Here is a 14423-nt window from a genome sequence, read left to right on the forward strand (position 1 = left end):
GGGCGGGACGCGCGGTCCCTGCGCCCGGGCTGGGCCATGTGCGCGGCCCGGCCCCGGGGCCGCCCCCGCCGGGACCCCTGCGACCCCCGGCCAGGGCAGCCCCCGCCGCACCGGCAGCGCCCAACTCCCCGCCTGCCGCTCAGGGGGCTGTGGGGACAGAGGGGAGGCGCTTCTGTCCCCCCCCTCCTCCTCTTCCCCCCGGGCACTGAGGGAGGACGGGGCGCAGCGCGTCAAAATGGTTCATAATCTTTTAAAAAAACCTCTATATTATTAAAATAAATGCAAAGATAAGTTATTTGGACGCCTAGGGGCTGCCGGCGGAGCAAGGTGAAGGGAGCAGGGGACTCGCTTTTCCCGCTGCTTCTCTCTCCCTCTGGAATTGGGACTCGCAGGTTTTTCCCAGTCCTGACAAACTTGGGCACAGAATTCCTCTTCCAGCGCTTCCCCGCACTCGTGTTCTCCCTGCGGAACATTTCGCTCAAGAGCCCACCTGGGTGCTTTCCCCAGGGAAGGCTGAGGCTGCTGAGCCAAGGCTCTGCAGATGTTGGGTATTCCCGGTTTTTTTTCCGTGGCTCTCCCGATCCCAACGCGCCGCTGGCAAAGGCAACGATGCCTTTTCGCTCTCCAGGCTGAGCAGGGCTCGCTGCAGGAGGCACAGCGGGAGCACTGATGATGCTGAAGCTCATTAAAGCTGCCCCTGCTCTCGCTGGAGTCCCCAGGAAGCGGCTCCTCCACCGCCATGGGATGGTTTGGGTTGGGAAGGGACCTCAAAGATCCCCCAGTGCCACCCCTGCCGTGGGCAGGGACACCTTCCCCTATCCCAGGCTGCTCCAGCCTGGCCTGCGACACTTCCAGGCATGGGGCAGCCACGGGGCAGCCACGGATTCTCTGGGAATTCCATCCCAGCCCCTCCCCACCCTCACAGCCAGGAATTCCTTTCCCAAAATCCCATCTAACCCTGCCCTATGGTAGTGGGAACCCGTTCCGTGTGTCCTGGCACTGCAGGCCCTTGTCCAAAGCTCCTCTCCAGCTCTCCTTTATCAGAACTTTCTGCACAGAAAAACAGGAGGGAGATAAAAGCAAGGAAAGCCAGTTTAGGATTTGACGAACGCCAGGGGTTTCCCCCAAAGCACATTGTCACAGGCAGAGAGGAAGTTTTCAACCAAGCTGACCATTATTTATTCATTTACAGGAGTTCATTTTCTTTTAAAATGCAGCAATTAAGAGAACTCTTTGTGTTTTTCCCAGCTCCACTTTCAAATCAAAAACAAAACAGTGAGAGAGACCAGGGAGGGAGCGGAAGAAGGAAAGAAGGAAAAGACACAAAAAATCCTCCAGAGCCAGTTTCCTCAGCTTTCAAAATAATTAAACCCCTCTGAAGTGAAAGTATGGACATTTTCCCTCCTCTTTCTCCTGTGGAAAGCATCAGGCAGTATTTCCGCATCTCCACATTACCAGAGCTGCTTTTCCCTGGGGAATGCCGGAGGCAGGAACATCCGGAGCTCTGGGGGCCCCTCCTCACGCCCACCTGACCTGACCTTCCCCAGGGGAGCCCAGCGCTGCTGACAAACCCCGCAGGCTTTTCCCTGTGCCCGTCCCTCTTCTCTGCCAGGCTCCATCCCGGCCCTTTGCCCTGCTAAAGCCTGGGCTCCCTTTTCCCCCACCAAACCCCAGATGGAAATAAAGCAAAGCCCTCCCAGGCGCTTCCTGTCGAGTCACAGGTGGGAGCTTTGCCAGCATCTCCAGCGAAGCTCAATCCCTTTTTTTGGGACAGCTCCAGCACCTGGCTGTGCACAGCTCGCTCAGGGAGCACTCCCAGATCCAGCTGGTTCCTCCAGGAGCTCCTGTGGGGATGGAAAAAGCTCCTTTGGGAAGGCAAAGGGCAGAGCTCCACCTCTCCACATCCTCCCCTGGCTTTGCCTCCACTCCCCACCAGCAAAATCCCCCAAAATTTTGGCACTCAGGAAAAAATGCAGGAGCTGAATCAAAGAAAGAAAAAAAAACAGCACAGAGAGGGACAGCACCCAAAAATCAACCCCACCCCAGCACCCCAAGCACCTAAAGCTGCATCACGGGGGTGGCTCCAGTGACAATCAACCTTCCTTTTTTTTTTAGGGGATAAGAAATTTCCTACTTCGTGCAACTCCCATTTTGTTCTGCTCCCACTGCCGGGTGTTTGCAATTCAACGTGGGCTTGTTCCTAAGATTAGACAGGGAAAAAATATAGGACAGACAAAGGGATGGAATAAAAATCAAGCAGGGTTTGGGAGAAAAAAAAAGGGAGAAAAAGCTCATGTGCAAAGAGCTTTTAGGAAAGCAGCTCCCATGTAAACAGCTCCCATTTTAACGAGGAAGAGGCAGCAGAAAAGGGAAAATAAACATATTTAATTGGGCGCTTCTGGTGAATGTTAATCAGGTGGCAGCACCTGGAAATGGATTTTGCAGTTTCCGAGGCAAGGACAGAGTCGTGAAGGGACACAGAGCCCCCAGTTCCAGGAAAGCTCAGGACAGCCCAGGCAGGGGAGCGCAGAGAATTCCAAACCGTATCCAAACTCCTCCTGCACAGCTCTGGCTTGGCCATCACGTGGCTGGAGAGGGTGTCAGGAGGGAATGGGAAGCACAGGCACCGGGAAAAGCCAGGACGTTATGCAACAGCTGATCAGAGCCTAACGAGGCCCTGCTCCAGCACGTGGAGGTGCTATTTTGATCCAGCACTGGGAATCCAAAAGCCATGGAATGAACAGAGCGGCTCCGGGAGGTTTTGTGCCTCTCCCACAGGAAAAGCCTTTGGGTTGGGGAAGGGTTGTTTGGTTGGTTTATGAAATTTCCCAAGGAAAGCTGCTGGTTGCTCTCTCAGGAAGTTTAATATTCAAAGCCTGCTTGGAGCTGGAATTCCAGCCTGGTTTGGGTTGGAAAGGACGTTAAGAGCTCATCTCATTCCAGCCCCTGCCACGGGCAGGGACAGCTTCACCAGACCAGGTGCTCACGAAGGCTTCAGTTCCTGGTTTTAGGATCCCAGCATATGGTGGCATCACCTCTCAGAGGTCCCAAAGACTCTGCAGGATGCCCGTGGAATATTCCAAGGCACTGAGGGACCCACAAACACCAGCAGCCCTTGCTTTTAGGGGCACCTTGATGGTGATGGAGAAATAACTCAGTTCCCATCCCTGTGCTCCCTTCCATGCCCAAAATCTCTTATTTTCCAAATAAAGCCTTTTTTGCACTGGTTTGTTTTTTTTCAGTTCTCTGTGTTTCCTGCTCTGGTGTTTGTGATGCTCTCAAGAAGCCACAGATCTGTGCTGCTTTCAAACCTTTATTTCTGAGCCTACAGAAAAAAAAGCTCCCGGCTCCTGTGATTGCATTTTATGGGCAGGTAAGAGGGAGAGAGGAAATTCAGCATCCACAGGGGGATTGTTCCAGTCCAAAAACCTCCATCCCCACCAATGGGGCAATTCCAAGGCTCACCAGCAGCCAGGGGAGATGGGATAAAATCTCCAGAATTCAACATTTCTCCAAGCAGCACTTGGGGATGCCCAGACCATCCAGCAGCTGTTAACGCTCAAAGGGACGCTTGGTATTTCATTTCCAGAAAAAAACCAGGATCACCCAGTGCCGTGGGAGCTGCAGCACACCACAAGGAGCGGGAGGAAGGCTGGAATTTCTGTCAGAAGGGCTCCTCAGCCCAGCTCCGAGGTGGTTTAAGGTTCAGCCCTAGAGCTGTGCACCAGAGGAGCTCTGGTTCTTACACAACGCCGCCAAACTCGTTTCCACTGCGTTACACAGCCCCGCTAAATGCACAATTCCCCTCGTGAAGTTCCCACATCCCGAATGGAATTCCTGACGCAGCTCACAGAAACCTCCCTGCTTCTCCTCACCTGACCCAGCAGCACCGTCCCAGCTGGAAAGCACAGGGCAAAGCCCGTGGAAATAGCATCTGAGAATCTCATTGCAGAGCCTGCTGTTTGTGCAAACAACCCCAGGCCTGAAATAGCAGAGGTGTGAAACTGCGCTTGGGAGGAATTCAGGGAAAGTCACAGAGAAAAAAAGCAACGTTTCCAAAAGCAAAACAGATCCGGGGATGTGGAATCACGTCTCTGATCCGCCCCCCCCTCCTTCCCACCACGTCCTTTCTAAGCCAAGAGAGGCTTTATCCGGGTGGATTTTCTGGGAAGCAGGGAAAGAAAAGCCTTTTCTGTGGCACTGCCCAGTCCCTGGATCAACCAGCGCAAAACATCGCGGCTGAGCGGGTCCATCACCCTCATCCTCTCCCACAGGGAATTCTCCCCAGGAAAGGCAGCTTGGGCCAAATATCAGAAAACAGAGGGTTTTACCTGCAGCGGAGAGCAGCTCCCGGGAAAGGTGAATCCCTGCAAACAGCCTGGCCCAAACCCATGCTAAGGACAAACGCCCAGCCTGGGGTCACCGAGCCCTGCAGGGCACAGGAGGGACAGAAGCCGCTCACTCATCAGCCCGGTCCTACACGGAGATGTTCCTTCCCTGCTCCGTCCCTGGGAGTGGACCTGTACCTCCTCAGCAAGCTGATTATGAGGGAATAATTCCCCCAGCCCAGCCAGCTGTTTTAATTAACTCGTTTGCTCATTAAGCTGCTGTGCCCTGAACCCTCCCAGCCCCGGGCAGAGCCTCAGGTGGGAGCTCCTGCAGCTCCAGGCCAGGCCAAACCCACATTTTGTCGTGTTTTGTGCTCAGTGATGGCTCCAGGAGAGCCTGGACCGTGTCCTGGGATATGTGTGACCCAAAAAGGGGCTCCTGTTGTCCCTTTTCCTCCCAGCTTCAGGCACAAGAAGTGCTGTGGGGACACCTGAGGGTCATCACCCTGCCCATAGGGGCTGCAAACCTTCTCTAGGTGTTTGTCATCACCAGCTCCCACCTTTGGTCACTCAGGGCCAGGAGCTGGGCCAGCTGGTGGCTGGAGGAGCTCTCAATTGTCCCTCTTTGTCTGTTTTTCAGATCCCATTCCCACAAAGGCCCTTCCCTGTTCTTCTAGGAAATCTCAAGCTCTGATTTTCTCCCCACCTCGAGCCAAATTCTGCTGCCGAACCACTGTGAGCAGCGGAAACTCCTCCAAGAACTGCATTTCCCCCCAGTAAACCTGAAACCTGGAAGGGAGAATCATGAATCAAAGTCCAGCTGTGACTTTTTTAAGGGGAAAAAAAAAATAAAAAGAAAGAAGCCCCTAATGCAGTGATCCGTCTTAGGGCTGTATTTCCAAAGGGGCTTTAAAGCAGGCTGGGGATTTGCAGTGGCCCTGCAGGATGAGCAGCCAGCACGAGTTCCACGTGGGCAGCCCGGGGATGTCACTGCTGTCACTCGTGCTGCCAGGGAGGGAGGGAGGGCTCTGCTGCTCGCTCCTGCTTTCCCCACAGCCCCAGCTGCAAATTTAGCAACAGCGCCTGAGTTTCTCTTTGTGCTCTCCCACGTCCTGCCCTGCTACAACTCCCGTCTGCCTGCGTGGAGTTCTTCAAAAGCACTGCTTAGCAACCTGGCAGCCTTTGGGCAACGAGGCAGCCAGGGCCTCCCGTCCCCACTCCTGCCGTCCCCACTCCTGCTGTCCCCACTCCTGCCATCCCCACTCCTGCCGTCCCCACTCCTCCCATCCCCACTCCTCCCGTCCCCACTCCTGCCATCCCCACTCCTCCTGTCCCCACTCCTGCCATCCCCACTCCTCCAGCAGGGAATCCATGGCAGGCACAGGGCCCTGCTCCCTCTCAGCACCACCCAAGAGCCAGGTGATGACCCCGTGACACTCGTGTCACCTCTTGGCAGAGCTGTGGGCAGACAGAAGGAGCCTCGTCCCTGCTCTCAGCTTCCACAAGGAATATTTCTGTGGAGCAGCATCCTCACTGGAGCAAAGGAGAGGTAATTAGAGAGCCCTCAGTAAAGCGTTTAAGCCACCCAGAGTCCCCCAGAGGGAAGCAGGTGAGACTCCAACAGGCATTGCACAAGAGATATGGATCTAGGGTGGTTTGTTTTATAAAAATATCTCCTCTCCCTTTGTGGTTGGTTGAAAGGGATGGCAAAAGAAAGTCAATGGAGCTCCAAGTCCCTGCTTCCAGCACTCCCAGCCCTGTCTTCCACAGCAGAGCCACCCCAGGACCAGCGTGGACCCTCTGGAGAACAGAGAAGGGCCTTGGAATGAGGATGAGACCCAAATCTTCTCACTCCAAAGTCTGGAAGCTCTGCCATGTCCCCATCGCCTTCGGCTGGGAGCGGAGCAAGGCAGGATGGGGCAGGTCCAGGACGAGCAGGGAGTGCTGTGAGAGAGTCTGGAGCGAGGGAGAAGAGCAAAGGGGGACAGATAAAAGCACGAGACGGGCGTGAGTCAGGCTGGCACCTGGCCTGTGCCCAGAGCCCCGGAGCAAAGAGGGCATGGAGCGAATTCCAAGCCAGGCAAAAAGCCACTGAAACAAAAGGCAGCCCAAAATAGGCCCTGGCAGACCTGTCTGCTCATCCTTGCCCGTTTTAACAGGGAAGAGGCAGCAGAAAAGGGAAAATAAACATATTTAATTGGGCGCTTCTGGTGAATGTTAATCAGGTGGCAGCACCTGGAAATGGATTTTGCAGTTTCCGAGGCAAGGACAGAGTCGTGAAGGGACACAGAGCCCCCAGTTCCAGGAAAGCGCAGGACAGCCCAGGCAGGGGAGCGCAGAGAATTCCAAACCGTATCCAAACTCCTCCTGCACAGCTCTGGCTTGGCCATCACGTGGCTGGAGAGGGTGCCAGGAGGGAATGGGCTGTGCTCCTCCCTGGCACCTGGTGACACCTGGCCAGGCCAGGGCAGCGCCGGAGCACCCACGGCGCCCAGGGAGAGCTCCCATGGCTCTCCAGGGACTCCCTGGGAAAGCCACCTGCCCTCCCCAGTGGGGACAGCTCTCTCCAAACACTCCCCAGGAGCACTGCAGGGCTCTCACACCTCCACCTGCACGCCCAGGGGAGAAAACCCCGCCGCAGGCAGCGATTGCTGTGCGGCCAATCCACACCTGGAGCTCAGGATGGGGAGTTCAGGCCGGGATCCAGGACCCAGCCCTCCCAGACCACTGGGGAAAGCTTGGGTCCGAAGGGGAGCAGTGTAACTCCAGCTGTTTCTGTCACAAACCCTGCCTGGGTATCGGGGAAGGCAGGGATGCAGGTGTTTTTTGGGAATCACACTGAGGGCACTCCCCAGGGGCAGCCACAGCCCGTTCCCGGGCCAGCTGCTGTTTCCACAAGGAAGGATCCAAACCCCAAGCCAGCTTTTATTACGTTTCTCCTCGGCCTTTTCTCGCTGGGAGTCTGGACTTTTAGAGGAATTTTTGCTGTTTGTGGCGGAAAAGGACACTCCTCCTCAGTGCTTGTCCAGCAGTGGGTTCCAGGCTGGATTGGGGCCCCTGGAGCGACAAACAGCAGGAGAAACAAGGACATCGTGGGATGATGAACCCTCAGTGCACCAGAGAGCCTCAGAGGTGGGAAGTGCCCTGCCCTATCCATCTCCAGCTCCTTCAGAGGCAGCGTGAGCATCCCCAAATATTTTAGAATAAAAATAAATGAAGGATTTTCAGCTCCATTGCTCCTCTTTCCTTGACACTGCAGCCACCAGCACCAACAACTCCAGCCCCACGCCACCATCACGAGGGTGGATCCCTTCCCAACCTCGTGTTTTCCTCACGGAAGTTTGGTGTCTCACCCAGAGGTGCTTCTCTCAGCCCTTGGAGCAGGACACCACCTCCATTTTCACCACTCCAGCTCATTCCTTCCTCACAAAGTGGTGCAGGGAACAACCTCTGCTGTACAAACCTGCCCTCCACAGCGCAGGGAGAAGAGCTGAGCTGATTTCCCTGGCGTGTTTGGGGCTCAACTCAACCCCCCTCACCCCAGCAGCTCAAGGGCAGCACGTGGAGCTCTGCCCTGGGAGGGCATCGGGGCATCAGCAGGAGCACAGCCCAGCTCAGAGCCTGCAGGCACGAAAAACCAGCCTGGGACAGGCTGGCACAGCCACGTGGAAAGGGCACCCGGCCTAACTGAGCTCCTGACGCTGATGCTGTGTTTGTACAAGCGCCTCGTTCCCTCCCGGGTGTTTGCAAAAGCCGCGGGAGTTGGCACCGCGGCGAGGAGCTGGCCTTTAATTAACCAAAAGGCAAATACGGGAAGGACGTCAGCAGCCTGGGAGCTGCTCTGCTGCCCTGACAGGAGCTCTCAGCTCGTCTGGGCTCCTCACACATCTGTGTCTCTCCTTGGAAATGTCCTTTCCTGGTGGAAAGGTGCTGCTTTCAGTTCTCCTGGTCCCTTGGGGGCTCCACAAAATCCATCTCCTGTCCCTCTCGTGCTGTCAAACACCTTGAGGACACCATGGTGCCCAGGGACAGACAGGGGGGAAGCCACCAGCACAAAAAAAAGCAGAGTTAGGGACAAAACAGCCACGTCAACCACACTGGAAAGGCCCCGCTGGTGCCTGCCTCAGCCCCCGCAGCTGCTGCACAGCACAGCCCGCACCCATCCCCACTTCATCAGGATGGAGGGACAGCACACAGGGAATGGCTTCATTCCCCCGCAGGGCAGGGCTGGATGGGGTATTGGGAAGGAATTCCTGGCTGTGAGGGTGGGGAGGGGCTGGGATGGAATTCCCAGAGAATCCATGGCTGCCCCTGGATCCCTGGAAGTGTCCAAAGCCAGGTTGGAGCAGCCTGGGATGGTGGGAGGTGTCCCTGCCCATGGGAGGTGTCCCAACCCAAACCATTCTGGGATCCTGGGATTCTAAAATGCCTGATTCCTGCCGTACAGTGTGACCCCAGCTTTCCTACACACACCCCAAACCCACGCTGATTTCCATCACGTGTATTTCAAAGAGGGACAGTAGGGCCAGAAACAACCTGGGAATATCATCGCCCCTGAGAAGAGGGGTAACAAAGTCTCCTGTCGTTTGTTCAGGAGTCATTTCCCCCTCCTCAGCAGTGGCTTCTGAGCTGTTTCCCCAGCTCTGGCACCTCCCGGCCCCGGCTGGCAGGGATGAGCAGCAGGAATTAACTCCTGCCCGCCCCTGCAAGTGTCCGTGGGCTGCAGGGCTGGCCCCGGTGGATCTTCAGGTGCTTGGCCAAGTGGTCACTGCGGGCAAACTTCTTCTCACAGGCAGAGCACTGGTAGGGCTTGACCCCGGAGTGGGAGCGCTTGTGGCGGGAGAGCTCATCCGAGCGGGAAAACCTGCAGGAGAAGGGAGGAATGCTGGATGCAGCCCTCGCTGCTGGCCAGGACAGGGAACACAGTGAGCCTGGCACGAGGGAGGCTGAGATCTGTCCCTGCCACAGGCTCTTTGTCACCCCACACCCTCCAGAGGCACCCCTGGCTCCCGAGATCAACCCCTCCAAGGATTTGGAAATGGAGGGAAAAGAATTCACCCCCGGAGATCTGAACTTCTTTCCCCTGCTCTCAAAGGACACTGTCCACCTACTTCCTCCATTTGTTTTCCCTCGCTGGAACCTTCCGGCAGCCAAGAGGCCCAGACGCTGAGGAAAAAATTGGTTTTTTGGGAAAAGAGCTCAGGCTGGCAGTGGCCAAAGGCCATGGGCCAGGAGCCTGGGTGGGAATGCTTTCCTGGAACTCCACAGCCAGCCCAGAGCAGCGTCACTGGGGAGGGAAGGTTTGTTTCCCCTGTGGCTGTGGATTCTCCCTGCAAACCCTGAGCATCCCCTCGTTTCTCACAACAGCAGCGAAATTTCCAGCCTGGGCTGGACTGGGAGCTGGGAAGGGAGATGGGTGAAATTCTGAGCACAGGGGAGGAAAAGCAAACAGAGCCAGCCTGGAGCACAGGACAGAGGCTCCAAGCCAAAGCCAGCGCGGTTCTGGGGTGCAGGAACGAGGAGCACAGGGATACCCCAGCTCACGCTGCCTGTCTCTGCAATTCCCACACCTGGAGGGGATCAAAAGCCTCAGGAAAATCCCTTGAACCACCCGTGTGTCCCTCTTAATTCCCCTGCACCTTCCCTCCCCCTCTGGCACACACAGCCCAGACCTGGGGGCACCTGCAGCGGGTTTTTAATCAGTGCCACCCTCCGAGGGAGCTGGAGCAACTCCACGGCTCTGGATTTTTGGGATTCAGGGAGTGCTGGACGGGAGGCCTGGGCTGGATTTGCTCTGCACAGATGGCAGGAGCATCAGGGCAGGAGGGTTTTTCCATCCATGGCTGGGACGTGCCCGTGCAAAAAGCACCGAGCAAGGAGCTGCAGCTGCAGCCCCAGACTGCAGGCAGAGGATTTCGGGATTCTCACACCTGGGCTGGGAGATTCTGCTCACAAAGGGCTCTGTGGAAACAAAACCTGTCCCCAGGCCACGCTCAGGTCTTCCACAGGTTCTTTCCCAGCTTTATGGCGAGGAGTGAGTTCCAAGGGCTTGGCTCCCCAAAAAGAGCAGATTCTGCCTCCTCAGAAAGAGATTTATTTGGAGTGAGGGGCACTGGAGAGAAGGGACAACCAGGCACAGGTGAGGACATCGCCTGCTGGAAAAGCTGCTCCATGGAGGGGGAGCAGAGCACAGCACACAGGGTTCCATGGTCCGGGCTGGCACCATCCCATTCCTCCTTCCCAGAGGGAAAAGTGACTCTTGTGTGGCTTCTTCTGTCCCCTCCCTCAGTCCCCAGGAAAAGGGTGGCAAACCAAACAGAATTCCACACTGGCTGCTGAGGAAGGGCTGAGGCTTTTCCTGGGACAAATATTGCCAGGAAAAGCCATTTTGGAGCCCAGCTGCTGGAATTGTCCTGAGTTAGACACAGAGAGTTTCCAAAGTTTTCCAAAGTTACAGCATCCCTTGGAAAAGGGGCCTTGCCAGAGGGAGTTTAGGCACCCAGTTCAAGGAGGATTCGGGATGTTGGGAAGTGTCAGCTGCACATCCCCAGCTGCGCTCCTGGACTGAGTAAAAACTCCCAAAAACGCTGCACAAACTCCAGCCCTCAGCTCTCCTTCCAAAGATTCCCTCGGGAAAGGCCAGTGGGGACTTCACCCTGGATTTCCACCAGCCAAGAGCTCTTCTGCTCCTGGGCAAGAGCCCCCCACCCTCGGGGACCCCCACTCACCTCCAGCCGCAGTTGGGCCAGGCACAGGTGTAGGGTTTTTCCCCCGTGTGCCGCCGGAAATGAGCCTTCAGGTGGGAGCTCTTGGAATAAACCTTCCCGCAGCCGGGGTGGGAGCAGCGGTGGACGCGGAGCAGGGAAGGGGGGCCCTGCTGGCACCTGGGGGCCGCCTCCGCCTCCTGCACATCCCCTGGCCCCGTGGCCACTGGCAGGGGGGCAATTCTGATGTATTTTTGGTCCAGGATGGTGCCAGGGGGCTGGAGCTGAGGGAGCAGGGACAGGTTTGGGGCCTGCAGGCTGATGAGCAGCTGGGCCACCCTGACACCCCCACCCTGTGCCAGGGGGGTGACGCTGTCCCTCGGGAGAGGCTGGATCTGCAAGACAAAGGGAATGCTGCCAGCAGCCACCGCCTGGCCACCAGCAGCTGTCCCTGCAGTGTTTGGGACATCTCCTCCTCCTCCTTCGTGCACCCTGGGGGTGAGCTGTGCCCCAGAGCCCAGCTCAGGTTTGCTCTCCACCTTCCACCCCGCGGGGTGAGGATCGCCGGCGTCATCCCTGAGGAACTCTGCCTTCTCCCTGAGGAACTCCTCGATCTCCTCCAGGGTGGGGATGAAGTTCTGGGAGAGGCGGAAGTCAGGCAGCCTGAGCTGAGCCTCGGTGAGCTGGGCTTTGGGGGGTTCCCCCTTGACACTGGACAGCGGGACACTCTCGGCATGGCCAGTGCTGCCCGCCAGGACATGCCCAGAGCCCTCTGAGTGGCCACATGTCCTGTCACCGCCACGTCCTGGCAGAAGGGATGGTGGCATCCTGCACTGCAGGGCACTGGCCAAGCTCTCGAGCAGGGAAGGGCTGGTCAGGGAGGGCAGCAGGTCCTGGCAGCTCACAGAGACCATTTGGTGACTCCCCACAGGCGGCTCTTGGCTCAGCAGCCGCTGGGAGAGCTCAGCTGGGGAAGTCTTCGTTCATCTGCAAGGGAACGGCACCAAGGTTATTTCTAAAGGAGAAAACAAACACACAAACCTCAACCTTTTAACAAACCCGGGCTGTGCACTGAAAAGAAAACAGCCGAACCTGGCAGTGGCCTTTGTTTTTAAAGAGTCTGCTGCTGGAAAAAACACGAGCGGACCGCTTTCCTCTGCTGGCTGCCAGCAAAGAGGCAGATTCCCCCCCAAACAAACTTCTCTGGGGAGTTCATGGAGGTAAAAACACACAAAGAAACCCTTCATCCCTCCCCGTGCCACCCGCGCCGGAGGGCAGCTGTGCGCTGCTGGATGGCGCAGGGGGTGACTCCTGATTAACCGGGAGTTAATTGTGATCCAGGAGAGGCCGCTGGGGCTTCTCCACACTGCAGACGTGGGCAGAGCCATGCCCTGACACAGACACGGGGCTGGCTTAAAGCTGCCTCCCTGCACAGGTAACCAGAGCTCCGAGGCGCTGCTGCCAGCCCGCCCCCGGCGCTCTGAGTGTTGCCCCGGTGCTGGGGGCACCGCGGTGCCCGAACACGCTGCAGCTCTGCCCGGGCAGCTCTGCCCAGCCCCGGTCACACCTCAGAGAGCGGCTCAGCCTGGCTGGGGTCAGCTCCGAGGGCACAAACAGCGCGTCTGCGAACAGCTGAGAGAGAGCACAGCGTCTCCAGGTGGGAGCTGTGCGGGCTCAGGAGGGGACTGGTGACTGTCCCAGAGCCCACGGGCCCAAGGACCTCCCCGAGCAGCCACACTGTCCCTGTCCCTGTCCCCATCGTGCTCCAGAGCACCAAACCACCCAGGGCACAGGGATCTGTGTGCATTTAATGCAGAAATGGAATTTCCAGGGGGAAGAAAACCTTTGTCAAAGTCCCTGAAGAACCTTTCCATGAGATTTCTGTGGAGCTGCAAACCAGTCCGGCCAGTCCTTGTTATCAGTGCCCATCAGGGTCCTGAGAGCTGCGAGAGGGAATTTTTGAGCGCTCTGGATGCCATACAAATGTTCTTCTCCTTAAGAAATAACCCCCACGTCGTTCCAAACCTGCCAGGAACGAGATGCAGGGGCATTCCCAGTGCTGCCCAGTGTCTCCAGCACAGCTCTGCACCAACAAGTCGTGGAGAGCAGGGACTGTCCTGGTCACACGAGAGGTGAGGGAGGTGTTCAGGCCAATCTCAGCCTCCAGGCTTCAAATTTTCACCACAGCCCAAATGTGTGCCCTGAGCCACCCCTTCCAGGCAGTTCCACACTCCTTCCTCCACTCCAGTTTTAGGATCTTTTTTTTGTCTCTTCTTCTCTGTCTCCTCTTTCTGCAAGGAAAGCCTCCCCCCTCTGGCTACCAAAGGCTTCTGTTTACCTCTCCCACAGTGTCCTAAAACCTGATTTTCCAACCAGATCCTGCAGAGCAGCTCGGGGAGTCTCCATCCCTCCAGCATGTCCCCAGGACAGCTGAATTAAACTCTAAACTCCTCACGGAGTACAACCCTTCTGCTGGGCTGACAGCGGGAATAAAAGCATGACCAGAGGGCAGAAAGGTCCAGAGGCTCAGGACCGAGGAGATCTGAGCGGGGCAGCCTTGGGGGAGTTCCTGGAGTGCTCTGCTCCTGTTTCCCATCCCATTTGCGGCAGTGCCGACGTCCCAGCTGGCAGAGCAGCGCTGTGGGGCAATGTGTTGCCTGGTGGCACATTCTGTGCCAGCAGACTCCGCAGGTACCTGTCACGGGTGTCACTGCCCCGTCAACCCAAGGCATTTTTGCAAAATGCCACCAGTGCCGTCACCCCAAAGCCACTGCAAGGAAACAGAGCCCTGGCTCTGTCCCTCACTGCAAGGGCTGCATCGTTCCCAAGCCTCACTTTGCATTTCTGTTCCTCCAGTTTTTCCAAGCCCAGGGAGCAGCACATGTGCAGCCCGAGCACATGGAGAACAAGCGGCTCGCCCAAGGTCAGCCAACAACCAGCGGGAGCTGGGAACTCAGCCGAGGGTCACGGCTCCCCTCCCGTGACCGAGCAACGTGAACCAACACCTGTAACCTCCGCAGAGCCGGGAATCACACGGGGCCCGTGCAGAACCGGGGCTCGCCGAGCCTTTGGGGACAAATCAGACGGTCCCGGGCAGTGCCACGCGTGGCCGATCCCTCGGCGCAAAGCGATGCCCGAGGACAAGCGAGGCTCTGGCTACACCGCAGCCCCCAGCCCCAGCGGGGCTCAGAGCCGGGGCGAGCCGGGGACACCGAGCCCGCTGCTGCCGGTCGCGAACCCCCCGCCCCCGTGCCCCGCGGAGCCGCCCCGGGGAGCGCTGCCGGCGGGACCCCCGCGCCCCCCGCGCCCCTTACCCGGCTCCGCCGCCCGCGGGTCCCGCGGCTCCGCCGGGGGCGGCTCCCGGCCCGCCCCGCCCCGCCGAGGGCTCGGC

General features: G+C 57.7%; 2 protein-coding genes across 5 annotated transcripts in view; both read right to left on the bottom strand.

The window, feature by feature from the left end:
- ELK4 (ETS transcription factor ELK4) overlaps positions 1-4504 on the bottom strand; it is a 17902-nt gene extending 13398 nt beyond the window's left edge. Inside the window, exon 1 of the mRNA XM_042013625.1 lies at positions 4332-4504. The gene's annotated coding sequence lies outside the window, so the exon portion shown is untranslated. The remainder of the gene's footprint in view (positions 1-4331) is intronic.
- A 4310-nt stretch (positions 4505-8814) lies between these two features.
- Positions 8815-14419, bottom strand: LOC121657675 (Krueppel-like factor 15). 4 transcript variants are annotated; one of them, XM_042013647.1, is made up of 4 exons: positions 14347-14396; positions 12876-12975; positions 11057-12019; positions 8815-9192 (listed from the first exon to the last, which is right to left on the bottom strand). In XM_042013647.1, exons 3-4 carry the CDS (start codon positions 11944-11946, stop codon positions 9015-9017), a joined length of 1068 nt encoding a protein of 355 aa, XP_041869581.1. In that variant the 5' UTR covers positions 11947-12019; positions 12876-12975; positions 14347-14396; the 3' UTR covers positions 8815-9014. The 4 variants fall into 4 exon arrangements, with proteins under 4 accessions (XP_041869581.1, XP_041869580.1, XP_041869582.1 ...); XM_042013646.1 differs by having other exon boundaries at positions 12876-13057; XM_042013648.1 differs by lacking the exon at positions 14347-14396 and adding an exon at positions 13058-13805.
- Between the last annotated feature and the right edge of the window lie 4 nt (positions 14420-14423).

Source organism: Corvus kubaryi, unplaced genomic scaffold (assembly GCF_017639235.1).
Source record: "Corvus kubaryi isolate FWS band 111438036 unplaced genomic scaffold, C.kubaryi_AGA036_p1.0 split1-37355, whole genome shotgun sequence".
NCBI lineage: Eukaryota > Metazoa > Chordata > Aves > Passeriformes > Corvidae > Corvus > Corvus kubaryi.